The sequence below is a fragment of the Salvia miltiorrhiza genome, chromosome 1 (assembly GCF_028751815.1).
Source record: "Salvia miltiorrhiza cultivar Shanhuang (shh) chromosome 1, IMPLAD_Smil_shh, whole genome shotgun sequence".
NCBI lineage: Eukaryota > Viridiplantae > Streptophyta > Magnoliopsida > Lamiales > Lamiaceae > Salvia > Salvia miltiorrhiza.
In genome coordinates this window covers 47,999,741-48,018,665 of record NC_080387.1, presented here as the reverse complement: position 1 = coordinate 48,018,665, position 18,925 = coordinate 47,999,741, and the positions used below count along the sequence as shown (strand labels likewise).

Below are 18,925 nucleotides of genomic sequence, written 5' to 3'. Positions count from 1 at the left end.
CCTACCACCACTAATATTTTCTTTTCCCTACCACTAATCTTTTTCCCTACCACTACTCCTACCTCTCCACCACACTACTCCTTTTCCCCCACCACTACATTCTTTCTCCCACTCTCACAACTTTTCTCCCACCATTATCACACTCCATAGAAGCCTTTGAAGCCCCAAGAGAAGTAGCAAAGCAAGGGAGAGTGTGGGAAAACTATAGAGTGAAGGTTGTGCTTCGAGGGTGAGTTTTTCTTTGCTTTTTCTCAACTGAAAATGCTTTATGGCCATGGATTTTTACACATTTGTGTGCTATATTATGTGAGGATATGTTTTATGATTTTGGATGATTATTTTGGTAGAGTTTATTGGGTGAAAAACCGTGCATGAGGTAAGGCAGCGAATCTGCCATAAGCACACTGCTCGGCAGTGTTTTGCAAGACGATTCCAGCCATCAAAATGATTCCCAAAAATTCCCAAATTAATTGTGTATCATCTTTCATATGTTTTCTATACTCTGGTAAAATTTCAGAAGGTTTGGAGCTCTTATGATTTATTTATGAATTTGTAAACATCACTGCCCATCTGGAATACATTTTTGGTAAACAATCTTTGGGAGGCCATAAGTAAAGTTTCAATCGGTGAAAACCTTTGAAACTTGAATATGTCACTCTAGACTCCCGTATCGTTCTTTTGACATCAGTCTCACCATTTTTGAGTAAGGGAAACAACCGGTATAAATTCTTGAAATCTAGTTCTTATTCCATGTACCATCCAGTAGATTTTACAAACCTACGACTTTGAGGTGGCAAAGGCCGACTTAAATCTTTGATTCTCAAGCCTATCTTTCTACTGAATATTCACTGACATGTTGGGAACTTACTTGTTCAGTTTTAGAATTTTTGGTGAAGCCTAAAGTGGTTTTTCCGATTTATGTTCTGAATCTGCCAAACTTGAACTCTTTTTGTGCACTGAACTTTAGACAGTCATATCTTCTAAACCATGAATGTTCTTGGAGTAAATCCAACTGGAGAGTGTTATGATCTCTCCCTAGTTTCCAGATTGACCCTTGGGGTTCCCAGTGGAGTTTTGTAAAGGGAGATATGACTTTTTAAAGAAAGCCCACTGACTTGGTTGTAATCTGGAAATCTGAAATTTTCAGATTTTTGCTTGTTAAATACCCATCTTGAGAGGGCATATCTTGCTCGTTTGAATTTTTTTTCATTCGATTCAAATTGGAGAATGATCCTTGAAATGTCTAGTTTCCAGAATGTCTTTTGGAGCCTCATTTGGAGATCCGAGGCAGATTTGATGTCTGTTGCAAAACAACCTCTTAAGAGCTCAAGTTGTTGAATTATTTTCTATGTATCAAAGTTTATTTTAAAGGATGTTTCATGAAAGATTTAGTATATGTGCGTAACGAGTTTGGGACTATTTATTTTAAATGAGGTCCGTTCTTTTATTTAAATTATGATGGACTTTTAATGAATATTTTTGGGATTAAACTCTTATTTCTTGATTTATATAAATTATTTTTTAAGGACTTATAAATATGAATTTCGTAGGCCTACTGACCTACTGTGATCGACGGTTTATCGATGTCTAATAGCTTTGAAAATTGTATAGCAAGTCCCTACATGAGTCTTGAGTACCCTGGTAAAATTTCAAGCCATTCCAACTTCGTTTGATACTTCTTTAAAATGCAAAACCTAAACTGCACATTACTACCGAGAATTTCAGAGAACAGAGGAAAGAGTCATTCATTTCAGTAGCTTCCTGTGTGATCTAGCTTTCCAAATTTTTATGGTATTAACCTTATTGTGTTAGCTAGATATCCACCAAAGTTGAGCCCAGTTTGACAACGTTTACTATTTTTCAAAAATCCAAGTTTTCGATTGTTCAAAACTGCCGAACATGGTAGATCGTGGTAAAAACGTCATATCTCTCAAACCACTTGGATTTTTCGACTCTACTTTTTTTTTATATGAAACTAGACTCGAAGATCTTTCTTTCGGTATGAGTCTCGAGTCCAGGAGATGTCGGAGCCAGAACAGATTAAATTTTGAAGTTGAGTCAGTGTAAAAACAGAGCGTGTTTTGATGATGTTTGATTGTGATTCTTATGTGCCTTATGTGTTTGTGTTGCCTATGTGTTTGAATGAGATTAGACGAGGTATGATTGATTTTTGACTGTCTTTAATGTAACGAATTATGGATTCTAGAACCCTAAAACATTAAAAGATACCCTAGGCACGTAGAATTAGACTTTGTCTTATGACAATTTCTTCACGAACTTATCGACTCTTCATCAATGAAGGTCCGGGCGACAGAAAGTGAAGCCGAAGAAGAAACGACTCCACGCCAGCTTTAAGAACAATTGAGGTGGGCATTACTTTTACTATACGTATATAGAGATCCCCTGCGTGTCGTAGGCCTCTTATACGAATATATGCATGAGATGATTTTAACTGTTAATTTCAGTTTATTATTATGCCCAAATGATAAATGACTCTTATGAAATGAAAATGAAATGTTCATGAAATGAAATGAAATGTTTATGAAATGATTGACTGCCAAAAATGTTTATGTTTTTATATGTATCCTATCTGTGTTGGTTCGCCAACTTTAAAGGAAATCCAATTGGGATCCTATGCTAGACAAAGGTCGCTAGCTAGGATTAACGTGTACACTCATGGAGACCGCGAGTCGCTTGCGACCGGTCTTGGCGTCCGTGGTAAGGAGGCCTCCTTCCCGACGCGTGACAGAAAGGACAGATATGGATCATATAGACTGAAAATGGGATGCGCATCCACCTTTATGAAAATGAATGAAATGTTTTAGTAAGCGCAGGTCATTCAAGAAAAACCCTGTGTGTTACTGTTGGCAGTTCAATTTATATATGTATGCATGTTGTATTTTCGGCTTATGTCACTGAGTATTTTTATACTCAGCCCTGCATGTATTTCTAAATGTGCAGGTTGAGCAGGCGATGGAATGGATCGGTGTTGAGCGGATTTCCCTTTTGATGTTTATGTAATGAAACCTTGAGTATGCATCTCCATATGCATAACTCACACGTTTTTTCGCTGCAAACACTCTGACTTATTTATCATTTCTACTTGAACTTATTACTACTTCATTTTAATTAACTTTCAGTTGGGGTCTAGTCGTTATGGCAGACTCATTTGTGAATTACCCAAGTGGTTATATATATATACCACTAGTTTGTTATTAATGTTGATTACTTAGTAAATCCCCTTTAATTTCCGTTTCTTATTGTTCACCCCAAGTCATAACCCCGGTTAACCCGTCATTGGGATAGTGGGCTGTGACAAATCAACACCCATACCCTATGTTGTCCATCAGCCACCCTACCCTACAGTAGCTCCCAATTTCAGCCCCCAAAAGTCAGGTTGTCCAATCCCCACTTCTTTGCAAAACCAAAGCACCCTAAAGCAAATTATCTGTAACTCTCTTTGCAAACCTTCAGCAGTTCCAACGTTCTCCTCTCTCCAAGTGCAGAGCCAACAATCAAACAAGAACATCCATTGAAAATTTCTCACAAGGTAGCCACTTAACTTCTTTTTACCTCTGCTCATAAATCGAGCTTTCAAGTTGCAAACTTGTTCGAAGCCATATACATTTGTAATATACCCAGCAACACATTTCAAGCATTTCAATTAGAATGACATCCATATATTCATTATTAAAATAAAATTTTATAGAAAAAGAAAGAAAAGGAACCTAAACCCTTGAAAGCACAGAAAAGCAGACTAAGGGCCGAGCCTCGTTAAAACCTCAAGAAGAGGAAAAAGAGTACTCGTCTAAAAAGGAAGAGAAGCATGGAGAGCTGAGTTAGGATTATTTCAGAAGCTCCGGCCGGACCATTGCTCCTAAACAATCCCGGCTCTCCAATGCAAAACAAAAACAAGCAACAACATAAAAACCAAAGAACAAGAAAGAGAAACAAAGTCCAGGTGACATAAGGATTGGAACCAAAGAAAAGACCCTTCTCAGCCGGTATGATGCCGTCGCAGAGAATGTCGCACTCACACATGTCGTGCCTACCCTTGGGAAACAAAATGACCCTCTCAGCCGGAATGACGCCGTCGCTGAGATAGTCACAACCAGTAGAATGCATCCAAGAGCTGCCGAACCAGGACCAGGAAACGCAATACACGCCATCCTTCGAAGGAGCAAAAGGGGTTGCCCCCACCAAATGTTCAATAAAAACCTCGCCCCAACGCCGTAAAGAATGGAAGATGCTAGAATGCCTCCTCGCAGCCGGAGTAACACCGTCGCTGGGAGAGGCATAATTGCACCTGTACTGACGCCCCATGTGTGCGAAGCTCTTCTCAGCCGGTATGTTGCCGTCGCTGAGAGGGCCACACAAGCACACGTCGTGCCAATTGTTGGGGGCAAGAAAAATGTGAAACAAGTAGCTTTTCTCAGCCGGAGTGATGCCGTCGCTGGGAGAAGCACGATCTCTAAGCTGCTTCCAAACACCATTAAGCCAAATCCAGTAGTAGTAACAACCACCATCAACCGAAGAGGAGAAAGAGGAAGCCCCCACCAACTGTTCGATTAAAAGACCAAACAAACACCAAAAGTAAAAGAAGACGCGAAAGTGATTCATCGCAGCCGGAGTGTCGCCGTCGCTGGTAGAACCACAATCGTGACTACCCTGACAACCCAAAACAACCTTATAACTCCAAAGACCCGCAAAAAAACGGCGAAGCACACCACCACCAACCAGAAAAGAAAGGCCCTCCAACTGTTCGAAGAAACTACAAAGTGAGAAACCAAAATCCCAAAAGCATCTGAAATTAACCAACCACACCGAGATGAATAAAGACCAAACTATCAACTGCACCATTATCTAATCATACGAAGAAAACTATGATTCGTCATGTCCTGACGAACCGCAAGTTTGATGGCATCAATTTCTGTCGACCACCAGCCTTCCTCCATATTAGGCGCAGCAAGGATATCAGCGACCTTGTTCCCTTCTCTGTAAATATGCGTAATATGGAGATGAAAAACACTCAGCGTAGAGAGCACCTTCTTCCAAGCCGCTAAAAACCTCCAAGGAACAGATAACGAGCGCGAGTGAAAAAGCTGAACGATATAAGTGGAATCCGATTCAATCCACAGATAGTGCCAATTACGATCATGAGCAAGACGAAGAGCGGTAATGACGGCAAGAAGCTCTGCTTCAAAAGCATAACCAATCCCACCATTAATGTGAAAGCAACCACGAACCAAACTAAATTTATCCCGGAACACACCACCCGCAGCAATCTTCCCCGGAGTTCCAAGAGCCGAACCATCGGTATTAACCTTAATCCAATCTCCAGACGGCGGCCACCAGTAAACGTTGATAAAATTCGGCGGAGGTGCCGCCCGCCCCGTGATGCCAATGTTTCTCAAAATACGAAGATCAGCCCAGGTGTTCTTTATATGCCCAATCTTAGTGAAGTTCTGCTCAATCTCAAGGAAAGACACTCTAATGAACTTGATGGCTTGCCTGTAATCCCAACTGTCATCTTCAAAGATACAAAGATTTCTTTGTCTCCAAATAAACCAAATGAGATTCATGACCCCAGCCTTCCAATAAGCTTCCACTTGCGAACTGAAATCACTCTGCCAGGCGTCCACCAGGACACTACCAATATCTGGATCATGCAACATATGAGACATATTAAACCATTGAAGCAATTCCTGCCAGATTGGTCGAACACGAGCACAAGTCCAGAAAATATGAGAGATAGTCTCCTCATCAGAGAGACAAAAAGGACAGGCATTCGGCGTGATCATGCCCTGTTTAATAAGTCTATCAACAGTTGGGAGTCTATTATGTAAAATACGCCAAACAACCAACGAGCACCGGGTAGGAATAAAGTTTTCCCAAAGCCAAGAACCCCATCTCACCTTAGGAAAACGATGACAATGATGAGCAAAAGCCAAAGCAGCAGTGACTTTCCCATGGAGGGACGGCTTCCACAGCCTAATATCATCATCATCACCAATGGGAATCAACAAAATATCACAAACCACGTTCGGAAAATTCTCCACAAAACTGCTAATGAAATGCCAAATACCATCATAAAAATAATCCGCCACAGAGTAATTCAAAAACTCCATAGCATAATGTGGCACTCCACACTTCCGAGCGATCTGATAACCAATCCAATCATCAGTCCAGAAGTTGGTATCAGCCCCGTTCCCGAGACAACAATAAGAATCATTAATCAACGGGGAAATCTCCTGACGCAAACCAATCCAAACCGAGGAAGGCGCAGTAAGCAGCTTCACCTGCCCAAACTTCGTGAGATAGCGCCTTCTCATGATTTCCATCCCAAAATCCTGACCCCCAATAATATTCCAAGCTCGTTTCATGAGGAAGCATTTATTCATCAAAGAGAAAGAACGGATACCCAAACCGCCTTCCTCTTTAATAGCGCAAACTCTAGCCCAAGCCACCGGTCACGAAGGCGCTTTTTTAGTGTCTCCAGTCCAGATAAAGTTGCGACAACAACTATCCAACTCCTTGATTAAAGATTTAGGCCATCTGTAAACCATCATTGAGTGTGTAAGAGAACTCTGAATCACAGATTTAATAAGACAAATCCTACCAGCCATGGAGAGGTGCCGACCCCTCCAATTCGAGAATTTATTAATAATGCGATCATGGATGCTTCTCAAATAGGAGGCTCTAACCTTTCCCACGAACAGCGGCACACCAAGATAAACAAAAGGGAAGCTGCCAATCGGGAAGTGTATAATATGCCCAATAGCACGACGAAGAGGAGTGGTAACCCTGTTCGAAAAATAAAGATAGGATTTCTGAGAGTTACATATCTGGCCAGATAAAGAACCGTAAAACTCCAACAAGTGTTTGATCGTCTCAGCATTACGAACCGACGCCTTGCAAAACACTAAAATATCATCTGCGTAGAACAAATGAGTCGGAAAAGGATTTTCCCTGCTCATGACCATAGGGGAGAGATGACCAGAGGTGACACAATTTTTGAAAAGCACACTGAGGAAATCCTCGGCGATCCCAAAAAGAATAGGAGATAAGGGATCTCCCTGCCTAACACCACGAGAGCAGGAAAAATACCCATGTAGGCGGCCATTATAAAGTATAGAAAGGCGAGCAGAATGCAAAATGATCTCAATCCAGCGAATAAAAATGCCATCATACCCGCTCACCTTAAGCACCGAAAGCAAGAAATCCCATCTCAAAGTGTCAAACGCCTTTTTGATGTCGATTTTACAAGCCATGTTCACACCACCACTAGTTCTCTTCATGCAGTTAACACCTTCCGAACCTAACGTGATACAGTCGTGGATGGATCTACCACTGATAAAACCAAATTGATTACGGCTGACCGAAGCAGAGGAAACCTCCCCTAACCGACTAGCCAAGATCTTAGAGATAATTTTGAAGAAGAAGTTGGAGAGAACAATAGGCCGAAGATCTGCCACAGTGCTCACAACATCCTTTTTTGGCAGCAAAACCATAGTGCTAGAGTTGCAACCTGTCGGCAAATAAGATTTCCTGAAAAAAGTACTCACAGCCTCCCAGATATCTCCTTTGATAATCGCCCAACAGTTCTGAAAAAATTTTCCAGGAAAACCATCGGGCCCTGAAGAGCTATTCGAATCCAGACCAAACACCGCCGCCGTGATCTCTTCTTCAGTGGGAATACGTATCAGCATCTGATTCTGGTCATTGGTGATGACAGGATCCAGGACCGCCTCGAGCAAACCAATATCCAGTTGATCGTGCGACTCATCTTCAAACAGCATGGAAAAGTACTCAACAATATGTTGACTGATACGATTCTGGTCATATTCCGGGTCACCCTGAATAGACAAGTGAGAGATGATATGTGGTTTCTTCTTATACTTTAACATAGCATGGAAGAAAGCAGAATTACGATCCCCGTCGTTGAGCCAGGCGACTCTGCATTTTTGTTGAAGCAAGGCATTTTTTCTGGCCAGCGCCGAACCAACTTTAGCCTGCAGCGTAACTTCTTGATCAAAAAGCGGCGAAGTATAACCAGAAGTAGCAATCTGATTCTGAATTTCCAGCAGCTCCTGTTGTGCGTCCGAGACCAAGCTATGAACGTTACCAAAAACCGTTTTATTCCAGGTTTTTAGCTCCTCTCTCAAACGTTTAAGCTTAACCATTACCCGATAGATGGGACATCGAGTATGAACCTCCTTCATCCAAGATTGACTCACCAAGTCCTGGAAAGAGCTGTGCATAGTCCACATATGTTGGAATTTAAAGAATCTTGGGCCACCTTGCTGAGTAGTAATGCACCGTAAGACAATCGGTGAATGGTCTGAAGTAATGCGAGGAAGGTTTTGAGTAAAACAAGAGCTCCAGAAAGCAGCAAAGTTGTCAGAATAAAGCACCCTATCCAGAAGAGATTCCACATGAGAAGGCATGAATTTTCGACCCGACCACGTAAACTTGAGACCCACCGTAGGAGATTCAATCAATCTAGAACTCGAGATAAAATCGCGAAAGTCCTGACAAGAAGCCGCGTTCGGACGACAGTCACTGCTACGCTCATGAGCGCCCTTAACAGCATTAAAATCACCAGCAACGATAATAGGATCTGTATTCAAGCGAAGAATGTCATTCCAAAGTTGACGCCGTTGTAAATAATCATTAGAACCGTGGACAATCGCCACCGAAAACCTGTAACGCGTCCAACGACAATTCACAACCACCATCTGCTCAGAAGAAAAAACAAGACTAGTAGAAACATCAGGGTGAACAAAAAACCAAATATTCGAACGCTTTTGATTTCTAATATTCTGGTGACACAGAACTAAGTTTAACGAACGCCAGAAAGAATCTTCAACCTTATGAAATCTCCTCTTAGGTTCCACCAAACCCACAATCATCGTAGAGAAAGAACGGCAATGTTCTTTGAGCATAAGCTTAGATTCGTCTGAGAGGCCCCGAACGTTCCAAACCAACAAATTCATAAAAAGAAAAATCATTGAGTGGATCGGCCTAAGCCTTCCACTTCATCAGCCCAACTCTGCGTTGAAACATTCTGCATCGAGCGCACACTCTGATTCCCAGTGTTCACGATAGTATAGTCTCGAGGTTGATGACCTGCCGCAATCGACGAAGATAATTTCTGGTTAATGTAGTCCATCGTTTGAGAGCTTATCTTCTGATCATTTTTCCTGAGACGCCCCTTTATACCACTATCATTCAAAGGTTTTCTTTTCTCATTTTTTGGCGGTCTACCCCGCTTTTTTTGTTGCTCCGCCTCCTTGCTAGAAGGAGTGTTGTGAATTATTTGTAAAAAGTTATCTCCTCCCGAGTTTTCGATATGATCCTGCTGTCTCTCAGTGTCACATTTCTTCTTTGTTTCATCATGGTTGTGGTAGGTGTTGTCCGTCATCTCCCGAGATGTTTCATCCCCGTTCGAGGACGAGCTCCTACCTTCAGCATCCTCAGGTCCTTTCTTGTTACCCGCCGAAGTACATACAGCAATATTGTTGTCCAATCTCATATTATTGTCCTCTTTCTCATCAAAGATATTTTCCACATCTTCCTCCTCCGAAGATGAGAGATCGGATCCCATTTTCTCTTCATGATGCTTTTCCAATTTTCCATCGAGAATATTCACCTCATCATCCCGATTAACCAAGGCTGAAGCTAATAAGTCAGGGCCATAGACATTGTCATTGTGACCATTCTGATCAGTTTCTTCCATAGTCAGGTTGTGAAAACGATTATCTGTAAGAATATCATCATGTTTTGCCACCCATTGTGGCTTAACAACATCAGGGACAAGCTGTGTCCGAACCTCATTTTCCTTACTCTTGTTTTCCATCCTTCCCTCAGAAGGAGCTTTACCCTTTTCCTGATTGGTAGCGGCCTTTTTGCATTTGTCTAACGAGTGTCCAGTGATACGACATTTAGAGCAAAATAACGGGAGTTGTTCATAACTAAATTCAACATAGAACGAGCCTTCATCACAATGAACTAACAGCGTCTCATGTAGGGGGAGAGCAAGATCAACTTCCACTAGAACTCTAGCATAATGGCCAAATTCCCCTTTAGCAGATCCACTATCGATCTTAATAGGTAGACCTAAATACCTCGCAATGCCTGCAATAATTTCCGGATGCCAACACTCAACTGGCAAGTAGTAGATTCTCACCCAGATATGACATAGAGACGAGATTTCCCTGTAGGGATCAAAAATTTTTGACCATTCTCGTATACGAATCGAACCTGAAGAAATCTCCCATAATAGCTATTTTTGAACTCTAGCTTTGTCCTCCGCCGAAGAAAACTTCATGGTGAAAAACCCTTTGCCCATGGGAATGAGCCTCCAAGAGTTCTGGATTTGCCAAGTCGTATGCAGTTCCTGTTTCAAAACCTCACTAGGTTTAGGTTTTTCCCCTTTCTTGAGCAGCACTCTTCCAATGATGGCATGTGAGAATTCTGAAACCTGTTTTTGATATAACGTCGAAGGGATGGAAAAGGAGGCGAGGTCTCCCTGAGTATCAGGTTTTAGAGCCGAAAAGTTATGCGCAGGGATCGCTGGTTCGCTCTTTCTCTGTCCCATGATTGCCGCGTAGGAAGGTTTTGGATCATCAACAACATGAGCCTCGTCATTGACGTTATTGGTAGCAGTCAAAACCATAGTCGAGCTATGGGTGGGCGACGGAGATCTTGAAAGTATATGAACAGGTTTCTCCCTTGAAGGCTTGTCAAAGTTGGAAGAGATTTTAGGAACAGCGGGCTGTGTGTTTACCGGAGTAGAGCTGGTGGCCGGAAAATTCATGGCGGCGGCAGACATGGTATTAACGTAGGGTTTTTTTTAGAGTCATTATATGAGTTCTTGAGCATGCTATGATGTTAAGTGATGGTTTAGATTGATGATTAGAAGTGATGAAATGAGTTTTGGTATCAAGACATTCATATATTCATATACATACAGCAGAGCATGTTTTATAAAAGAAAAGGTTGAATCTTGAAGCATCAATTTGTTCCTTGATTTTAAGCATATTCTGCCCAAAAAAAAAAAAAAAAAAAAAAAAAAAAGGAGTCTTGAGCTTAGTTTGTGCTTGTCGTGTTTGAGTGGTTACTGTTGAATTGAGTCGAGAGTGGAGGGAGGCAGATGCGGTCGGCGGCGGTGGTTTTTCAACTGCTGTCGGCCGGAGTGAACAGAGAGTAGGGGGATGGGTGACTGGTCTGGGCTGAGTTTTCACAGAGGGAGGCCAGGGCGCGGCGGCCCTGCCGCTGTCATCCGGCCACGGACGGAGTGAGAGAAGGGAGGAGACTGCGGGCGGCTCCGGCTGCTGCTCGTCGGCGGGAGTCAGAGAGGGAGGCCAGGAACTGCGGCTCTGCCGTTGCTGCCTAGCCACGGTGAAGAACGGGGAAGGAGAGGGCGGCGGCGGCCTGGGGGTCATCGGCCATCGGGAACAGGGGCTGGGGCGGTGGCTGTCGCTGCAGTCGCCGAAAAAAATAGAGAAGAGAGAAGGGAGTTGGAGCCTGTCGCCGCTTGCTCTGGCGAGTTCCGACGGCGGTGAGATTTCGAGAGGAGAGACGGAAGAGCAGTTGAGAGGGAGGGACGATCAGTCGAGAGAGGGAGACTTATGTGCGTCCGACTGATAAGGAGAAGGGAGGAGGCGTGACTGATGAAGGAAGGAGAAATAGAAATTGGGGGTTGGGCTTTTGTGTTGGGCTAGGCTAGGGTTTGGCTGTCGGGCTTTGAGTGTTGGGCCGAGTGGTGGGCCGAGTTTTATTTAAATTTTATCAGTTGGGCTGATTGTTTTTATTTAATTCCTTGGGCCCTTAATTTATTCATTTGGGTTGTGCAGCTTCTTCTTTTAAATGGACTGCACTATTTTAATTAATTAGACTTATTAAGTTTGATTAATTATTTTAATTTTCATAATAATATTAAATTATTATTATGTGCATATTTTAAGTAATTACTTATTATATGCTAAGCATGACATGAAATTGCATTTTATTTTGCAATAAAAGTATTTATGATTTAATTGGTTTTATTTATAATTCCAATTATTAAAGAAAGTCGAGTAAGGATATTGTTGGTGTCCTTAACTCAAGAATTTTAGCTTTCAATTATTTATTCATTAAATTTTGAAAACTCGGCTAAGTGAATCATAGAATATTAAGCACTACACCATGACTTAAGATTAGATTCAAGGAGACCTATTAAGAATAGAATTTCTTGTAGGCTTTATGAACCAAGGGGATTAGCGCCGCTTTCCCAAGACGAGTTTATGTGATTATGATCTTCAGGCTTTGCCTATCCAGGTGGGCTTACTTTCCAAATATATAAAGTATGATTGAGTTATTAAGCTCTAAATGTTTCAATGAAATGCAAACTGTTTATTTAATAAAATGCAAACTGTTTATCCAATAAAATGTTTATGTGCACTCTGCTCTGTTTAAGGCTCGCCACAACGAATCAATTGAGGTTCTCTTATGGCCTAACACGTTATTTGAGAATTGTGTACACTCGTTAGCTGACTCGGTGGGTTGATCTCCATCGGGCACTAACTAAGAGGCGTTATAAGGGTGCTTGCTGGATGTGTTCCGAAGCATGTAATGTAAGGGCCTGCCTGGGTAGCGTCCCGAGGTCAAAAGTAAACTTGTCTGGGTTACGCCCTCAGTTCAAGTAAATGGGAGAAACGGATCCGTCGGTGGCTAGAGGTCCGGGATCACAGCGAGTAACAGAAAGGGAGTGTAACATGTGCGCACAAATGAAAGAAATGTTTAACATGCTTAGAAGTTCTTTCAATTTAAAACCTTCTAAGTCATGTCAAGTATAATTGGATAAACTGCTCTTTACGAAAATATGAAATGTTTCAGAAAATGCATGCCCACTAAGTACATTAGTACTTAGCCCAAAATTACTTTCAAATGTTTTCAGGTTGGCTGGCTGGTGCTGACGGGACGGAGCTGAGGCTAGGGTCAAATTTCTATTTTAGACTTCCGTTGTAGCAATCACTCATATCCGTCTTTTGTTATCCCAACTTAAGATCTTCATGTAAAATTTCAAACGATATACTTGACCGAGCTTAGACTCTTCACTACTGAATTTATGCTAATGAATGTCGGTTGTCAGAAGCATGAAACAAAACTTGTGATCCAAAGGGGCATAGCCCGAATTTCAAATCCTATTTCGGTTATAACAAGGTTTTTCCCTTGTTTATTTCTATGAATTAGTTGCACCACGATTATATTTATTCATTCAAGAATTGGGGTGTGACAGGAGTAAGAGTCTTTATAACCATTGGCAAGAGTCTTATTAATCTAATTTATATTTCACAAAATCTTGGGTACACCCGGGTGTACCGTACAACCGGATTGACCCGTACTTAAAATAGTGTTATTTATATGATTTGGATATGAATATGGGGTCAAATTAGGGTACGGATCAAAGTTTAAGTGAAGATGTAACTCAGTTGTACGGTACACCCGGGTGTACCCAAGACCACCTCTTTATATTTTACACGTACAATTTGTAGCTATAGCAAGATTAAGTTATTCGACAACAAAATTGGCAAGAAGGAAGAGATGCACCGCAATGCATTCAATTTGACTAATCGCAATGCAATTAGTGAATTGGTTTTGGCACATTGTTGCTACATATACAGAACATCATGTTGTCCAAAAAGTTCAAGACAATTTATGCAAATAGATTAGTATCCAATATTTTTTGTGTTCATTATATGTCCTTATCGTGTCGATATAATAACAATATACGATAAGTTCATGTTGTGTCCAATTGTTTTCGTGTCTGATACATGTCGAGTTCGTACAACATTGTAATTTTGTTTCATGTCTGTGTTCGTGTCGTCGGATTGTTTCTTGTTATTAATCCAAAAAACATTGGGTCACCTTTGTGTTTGTATTTATATTCATGTTTATTACGAATATATTTTTAACGGGTCATATTCATATTTGATGTTATCGTATAATGTCGATATGATGCTACGAACTATGAGCCCTAGCAAATTGAGAATAATTTATATAAGTATCCTACGATGTTCACCCAAGGTCTCTTTCTAAAAACACCAGATCCATCACATCCATATCACCGTGATAAAATTTGTTTTTTTTAAAGAAGAAGATGTGTCTTGAGATTTGAAAGGTTTAGGAATTGTTTGCATGGGTATATCTTGGGCTGTCTAAATGGTTTTCAGGTTTTTGGATAACCCATTAATCGAACCGAAATTCCCGAGTTTAATTTGAGTATCCAATAATCGATTTTTTTGGTTATCGGTTCAATTTCGAGTATTATTTTTAGAAAAATTTCAGGTATCGGTTAACCCGAAACGGTTTCAGGTTAACCGAAATAACCGAAAATTATTTAATAAATTATATATATATATAGGGGGCCGCTCCAATGAGACCCCCTAATTTTAATGAGATCTAGGGCATGATATGGTTCGTTTATTTTATCAATCCTATGGCTGATATTGTATCTGGAGGATGATTTTTTTTCGCAGGGTTCGAATCCTGGAGGGAGCAGAATATTTTAAATTTTGTTATTCATCAGTATATACTGCATTGTTCATCAGTATATATGGCCTTGTTCATCAGTATATATGTCTTATTCATTACGAATTTTTAAATTTTATTTTTCATCAATATATGCATCTTGTTCATTAGATATACGTTTTGTTCATTAGTATTATATGTCTTATTCATTGTACTCATGTTACACGAAAAATAGGGGGTCTCACTGGAGCGCGCCCCTATATATATATATATATATATATATATATATATATATATATATATATATATAGGGTGTGGTTCTAGAGAGAACTACATTATTTGTGAGAACGGGAGAACCATCAAATTTAATGCATCCACTGTAAAAATTAATGCATTCGCTGTTAAAATTAATGCACTAAAAAAATTTAAAAAAAATGCTCCCTTCAGGATTCGAACCCAGGATCTGCATTCATCCAACAAGATGATACATCCACCGTAGATCTTGATGATCGAATGACTGAAAATGGTTCTCCGGTCTTCTTTTATTTATGGTTCTTTCTTGAACCTCTCCCTATATATATATATATATATATATATATATATATATATATATAATTATGAATTTGTAAATTATAATGAAGCCCTAACTTCTAATTTGCCAATTTTCGAACCATACCCCAACCGCTGAACTACTGCACCGCCCAACCCTACCCTCTCTATCTCTCATCTGTCGTCCGCCACCGCCCTCCGTCCACCGCCGCAAGTCCCCGGTGCCGCTACCTCCTGCGGCGTCTGCTCGCCAAAATCCAGTCTTCGTCGATCCCCTACGAGCCGCCGCCTTTCAGACCATCGTCCGTTCGCCGGCAACTCATGCACCCTCTCTTCCAGAGTTAGAATTACAGTAGGCTCTCACAATAAGTTTTTTCGAATTTTACTCTGTTTCGAATTTGTTATGAATTTTATTTTGTTTCGAATGGTACTCTATTATTGTAAAGTACGCCTTGTAGTTTAGTTATAGTGATTAGTGAATAGTGATTATGAAAGATAAATTTGTTGCATCTAAAGTAATATGGATTAATTGCAACACCTACCCTTGTTCACTGTTCATGCTCGATGAACTAGTGCTTGTACTTGCAACTAGTGCTTGTACTTGCAATGTGCATATACAGAGAATCAGAAATGCTAACTTTTAATTTTTAAATTTTGAGTTTAAATTTTTTAATTTTTAAAATTTTGAATTTTGAATTTTAATTATTGTGAAGTTTAATTTTTTAAATGGGTATTTCGGATACCCAAATAACCGAAGCGATTATTGGGTAACTGAACACCTAAAACGATTCAGGAACAATTAGTCAAATATGCCAATTTCGGGTTCAAATAACCGAAAATTCGAGTACGATTAATCGAACCCGAACCGATCGACAGCCCTAGGTATATCATTATAAGCGGCACCTCAGAAAGACACTTATATTACTCTATAGCTTAATTTGCCCTAAGGCAAGTTGCAGCAATGAACAATTTGTTTTCATTCAGATATACTGCAAGTTTGCATGCATGTCTAATCTTTCCATCATCGCCATTTTGATATTAAAGTGAAAAAATTCATAATAGAAATTAATCAGTAGCGGATCCAGACATTTTAGTCAATGGAGTCAACTAATCATAATTTTAAAATTTCACAAAGAGATTTTCTAAATTAATGGACAAAGAAGGAACATTCAATTTGTATAACAAAATAATAACAAAATTCAAATCTAAATTGGGAGGAGAGAAATGTGAACAGAGTTTCACTAAATGTTGTTGTCTCGGCAGGTAAACCAGACGGATGGAGATGGAGCTTGGAGCCGAACGGAAAATTCACGGTCAAGTCGGCGTACAAGGCGCTCAGTTTGGCAGCCGGTGTTAACAGTTGCGGAGGTCAAGAGGTGGAACTTTTAACTGTCTGGAAAGCACAAGTGCCGCTCAAGGCCAAAACAACAGCATGGAGAATATTGATGGGAAGGATGGCAACATGCGACAATCTTCAAAGACGCAAAGTGATAAACTCCAATGCTGATGCCACCTGCATTCTTTGTAAGGAAGAGATCGAAACCTCAGATCATGTGTTCTTCTCATGTAAATTGACCTCAAATCTCTGGTACGCAATCCTCAAATGGGTTGGTAAACATTCGGTACTTCCACGCAGAGCAAAGGATCATCTGGAGGCTTTCAGGAATTTGGGGGAAAAGGAGGACACTTCTTTCTTGAATACTATCTGGCTCTGCTTTGTCTGGTGTGTGTGGAAGTGGAGAAACGTTTGCAAGTTTCAGCAGGAAGAATGGAAGGCTGAAAGAGTTCTGGCAGAAATCAAAACAAGAACGTGGGGTTGGGTCTCGGCTTTCTCCAAGCAGCCGAACTTAAGGGACTTCAGGAGTTAGTTTTTAGATGCGAAAATCTAGTTGTCTTGCTCTTCCCTTCAGTCCTCTTGCTTCTTTTTTTTTTTTTTTTTTTGGTGATGTGGGTCACCTCCCGCTCCTTTGGTGGAGTGTGTTGCTGTACGTGTTTTCGGTTGTGGGCATCTCTGGTGCCGACTCCTTTTTCGTTTTTATAATATTGCTCTTTTCCCGATCAAAAAAAAAATTAAGTACTCAGCTCACGTAGTCACGTACAATGATAATATAGAAGTAAAATATTATTTTTTTAATTAACAACACGCCATTGAATAATAAATAAATAAATTATATATAACACACCATAAAATGAGGATCAAGTGCAAGAATAACATAATACTAGTACACATCTTAAATAAGAATCAAATTCCACCAGATATCAATTTTCTCATACTTGGAGAAAAAAATTAGTATATCTTTTGCATACAACTTATATTGCTCACATGCATGTCATAGAAAATTAGCTCTGAATGTACTTTCATTGACATACTAGATCAATTCATTTTAGTCAGAAACTTCATAGTAATATGATGAAAAGAAATTCAACTTACAAAGAATAACACTAGCTTATTAAATCTAAAATACATATATACATACCCCTAATGCCCAATGCCCCCGGTGGCCCTCTTCTAGGTCTGCCCCTAGCTATGATAGAAATTTACTTTATATGATTGATAAAATACATGATTAAATATTTTTATTTTTAGGATTAGCTTAAATATAAGCTGATCATCTTATGTTTTATTTATGTACATGTATTTATAGTAAATAATCCACATCATGTATATTTAATTGCATACCATCGATCAATATATATAATTTAACAGACAGCGAAATACACATACATGATAATTCTCATACATTTTCATAAGTGACACGCACCCTCTCCAGAAATACAGAACCACAAATTATAACGATCTAACATATATAATATATTTGACCATAATTAGCAAAATAAAATCAAAGGGGAGTTGTATTTTAGCATGACGATGAAACTTGATATTCCACCATATATAATTTAGACCCAGTAGTAGACGACGACGCAAGTTTTATTGAGTGTTGAAATAAAGAGGAATTAACAAGTGAAATCAATTGGAGGAGTGGTTCCACACGCATTGAGCAGCAGGGTGAGAGACAGCGGTATGTTGAGATTGATGCCGAGCACGTTAGCCCTAATGGCGGTGCAGAGGCACACCGCCGCCTCCAGCTCCACCAGCCCCTCGACCAAGCTGCAGCACTGCCTGATCGGAGGTTTCCCAGCCCACACTCCCACCAAATTCCCCACCACTTTTGCGCATACACCTAGCTTTAGGGCGTCTCTCGGGCACCTTGGCATCGCCCGGGGGGGCATCGCCGACCCGCTGCCTCCGGTGGTGGTGGTGGTGGCGGATAGAACCAAGTAGACGAGGTTGAGGGAGACAAGGATACGGGCTTTTGGTGAAGCCATATTCTATATAACTTTGTTTTTTCTTTTACTTTCTTATTTCAAGAGTTGATATTGTTAATTAATTTAAGAAAAGCAGACGAGTGTAATTGATGGAAGAGTGCTGCCTTTTTATACTTGGAGAGAGGTGCTATTACACGCGATCCGTAAATATATTTTTGATATTATATGAACACGTATGCTTAATGACTTAGGAGGTGATTGGTATGATGGAATGGAATGAGGGTGGAATGGAATGGAGGTAGGAATGGAATGAAGGGAGGAAAGGAATGACAAACCTTGGTGATTCATTTGCTTGGTATGCATAAGGAATACAAAAGGAATGGAATTGTAATTCCTTGTTTGATTCCATTCCTATGATTGGTATCTAAAAATAAATTTTAGGAATGGAATGGAATTATTTTGTTTTGCTAAATTAACATTTACATCATAATTTATCAAATTAGCATTATTTTGCATCTCTCTTCCACCTCTATTTTGTGTTATATTTATAGGGACAAACCAAAATATGCACTGGGGTAAAATCGAAAAGAAAAAA

The 18,925-nt window shown here is 40.2% G+C and overlaps 2 protein-coding genes and 2 long non-coding RNA genes across 4 annotated transcripts; 3 read left to right on the top strand and 1 right to left on the bottom strand.

Moving 5' to 3' along the window:
* Positions 1-3,219, top strand: LOC130988213 (uncharacterized). Its single transcript, XR_009090020.1, has 3 exons — positions 1-229; positions 2,302-2,366; positions 2,962-3,219. It is a non-coding gene; the product is annotated as an uncharacterized LOC130988213 (long non-coding RNA).
* A 108-nt stretch (positions 3,220-3,327) lies between these two features.
* On the top strand, positions 3,328-13,222 carry LOC130988220 (uncharacterized). Its single transcript, XR_009090023.1, has 3 exons — positions 3,328-3,550; positions 12,242-12,321; positions 12,941-13,222. It is a non-coding gene; the product is annotated as an uncharacterized LOC130988220 (long non-coding RNA).
* Positions 13,223-16,024: 2,802 nt separating this feature from the next.
* Positions 16,025-16,931, top strand: LOC131009129 (uncharacterized). Its single transcript, XM_057936352.1, has 2 exons — positions 16,025-16,058; positions 16,327-16,931. Exons 1-2 carry the CDS (start codon positions 16,025-16,027, stop codon positions 16,929-16,931), a joined length of 639 nt encoding a protein of 212 aa, XP_057792335.1.
* An 813-nt stretch (positions 16,932-17,744) lies between these two features.
* Positions 17,745-18,473, bottom strand: LOC130988202 (putative lipid-binding protein AIR1). Its single transcript, XM_057911988.1, has one exon. It carries the CDS (start codon positions 18,388-18,390, stop codon positions 18,019-18,021), a length of 372 nt encoding a protein of 123 aa, XP_057767971.1. The 5' UTR covers positions 18,391-18,473; the 3' UTR covers positions 17,745-18,018.
* Between the last annotated feature and the right edge of the window lie 452 nt (positions 18,474-18,925).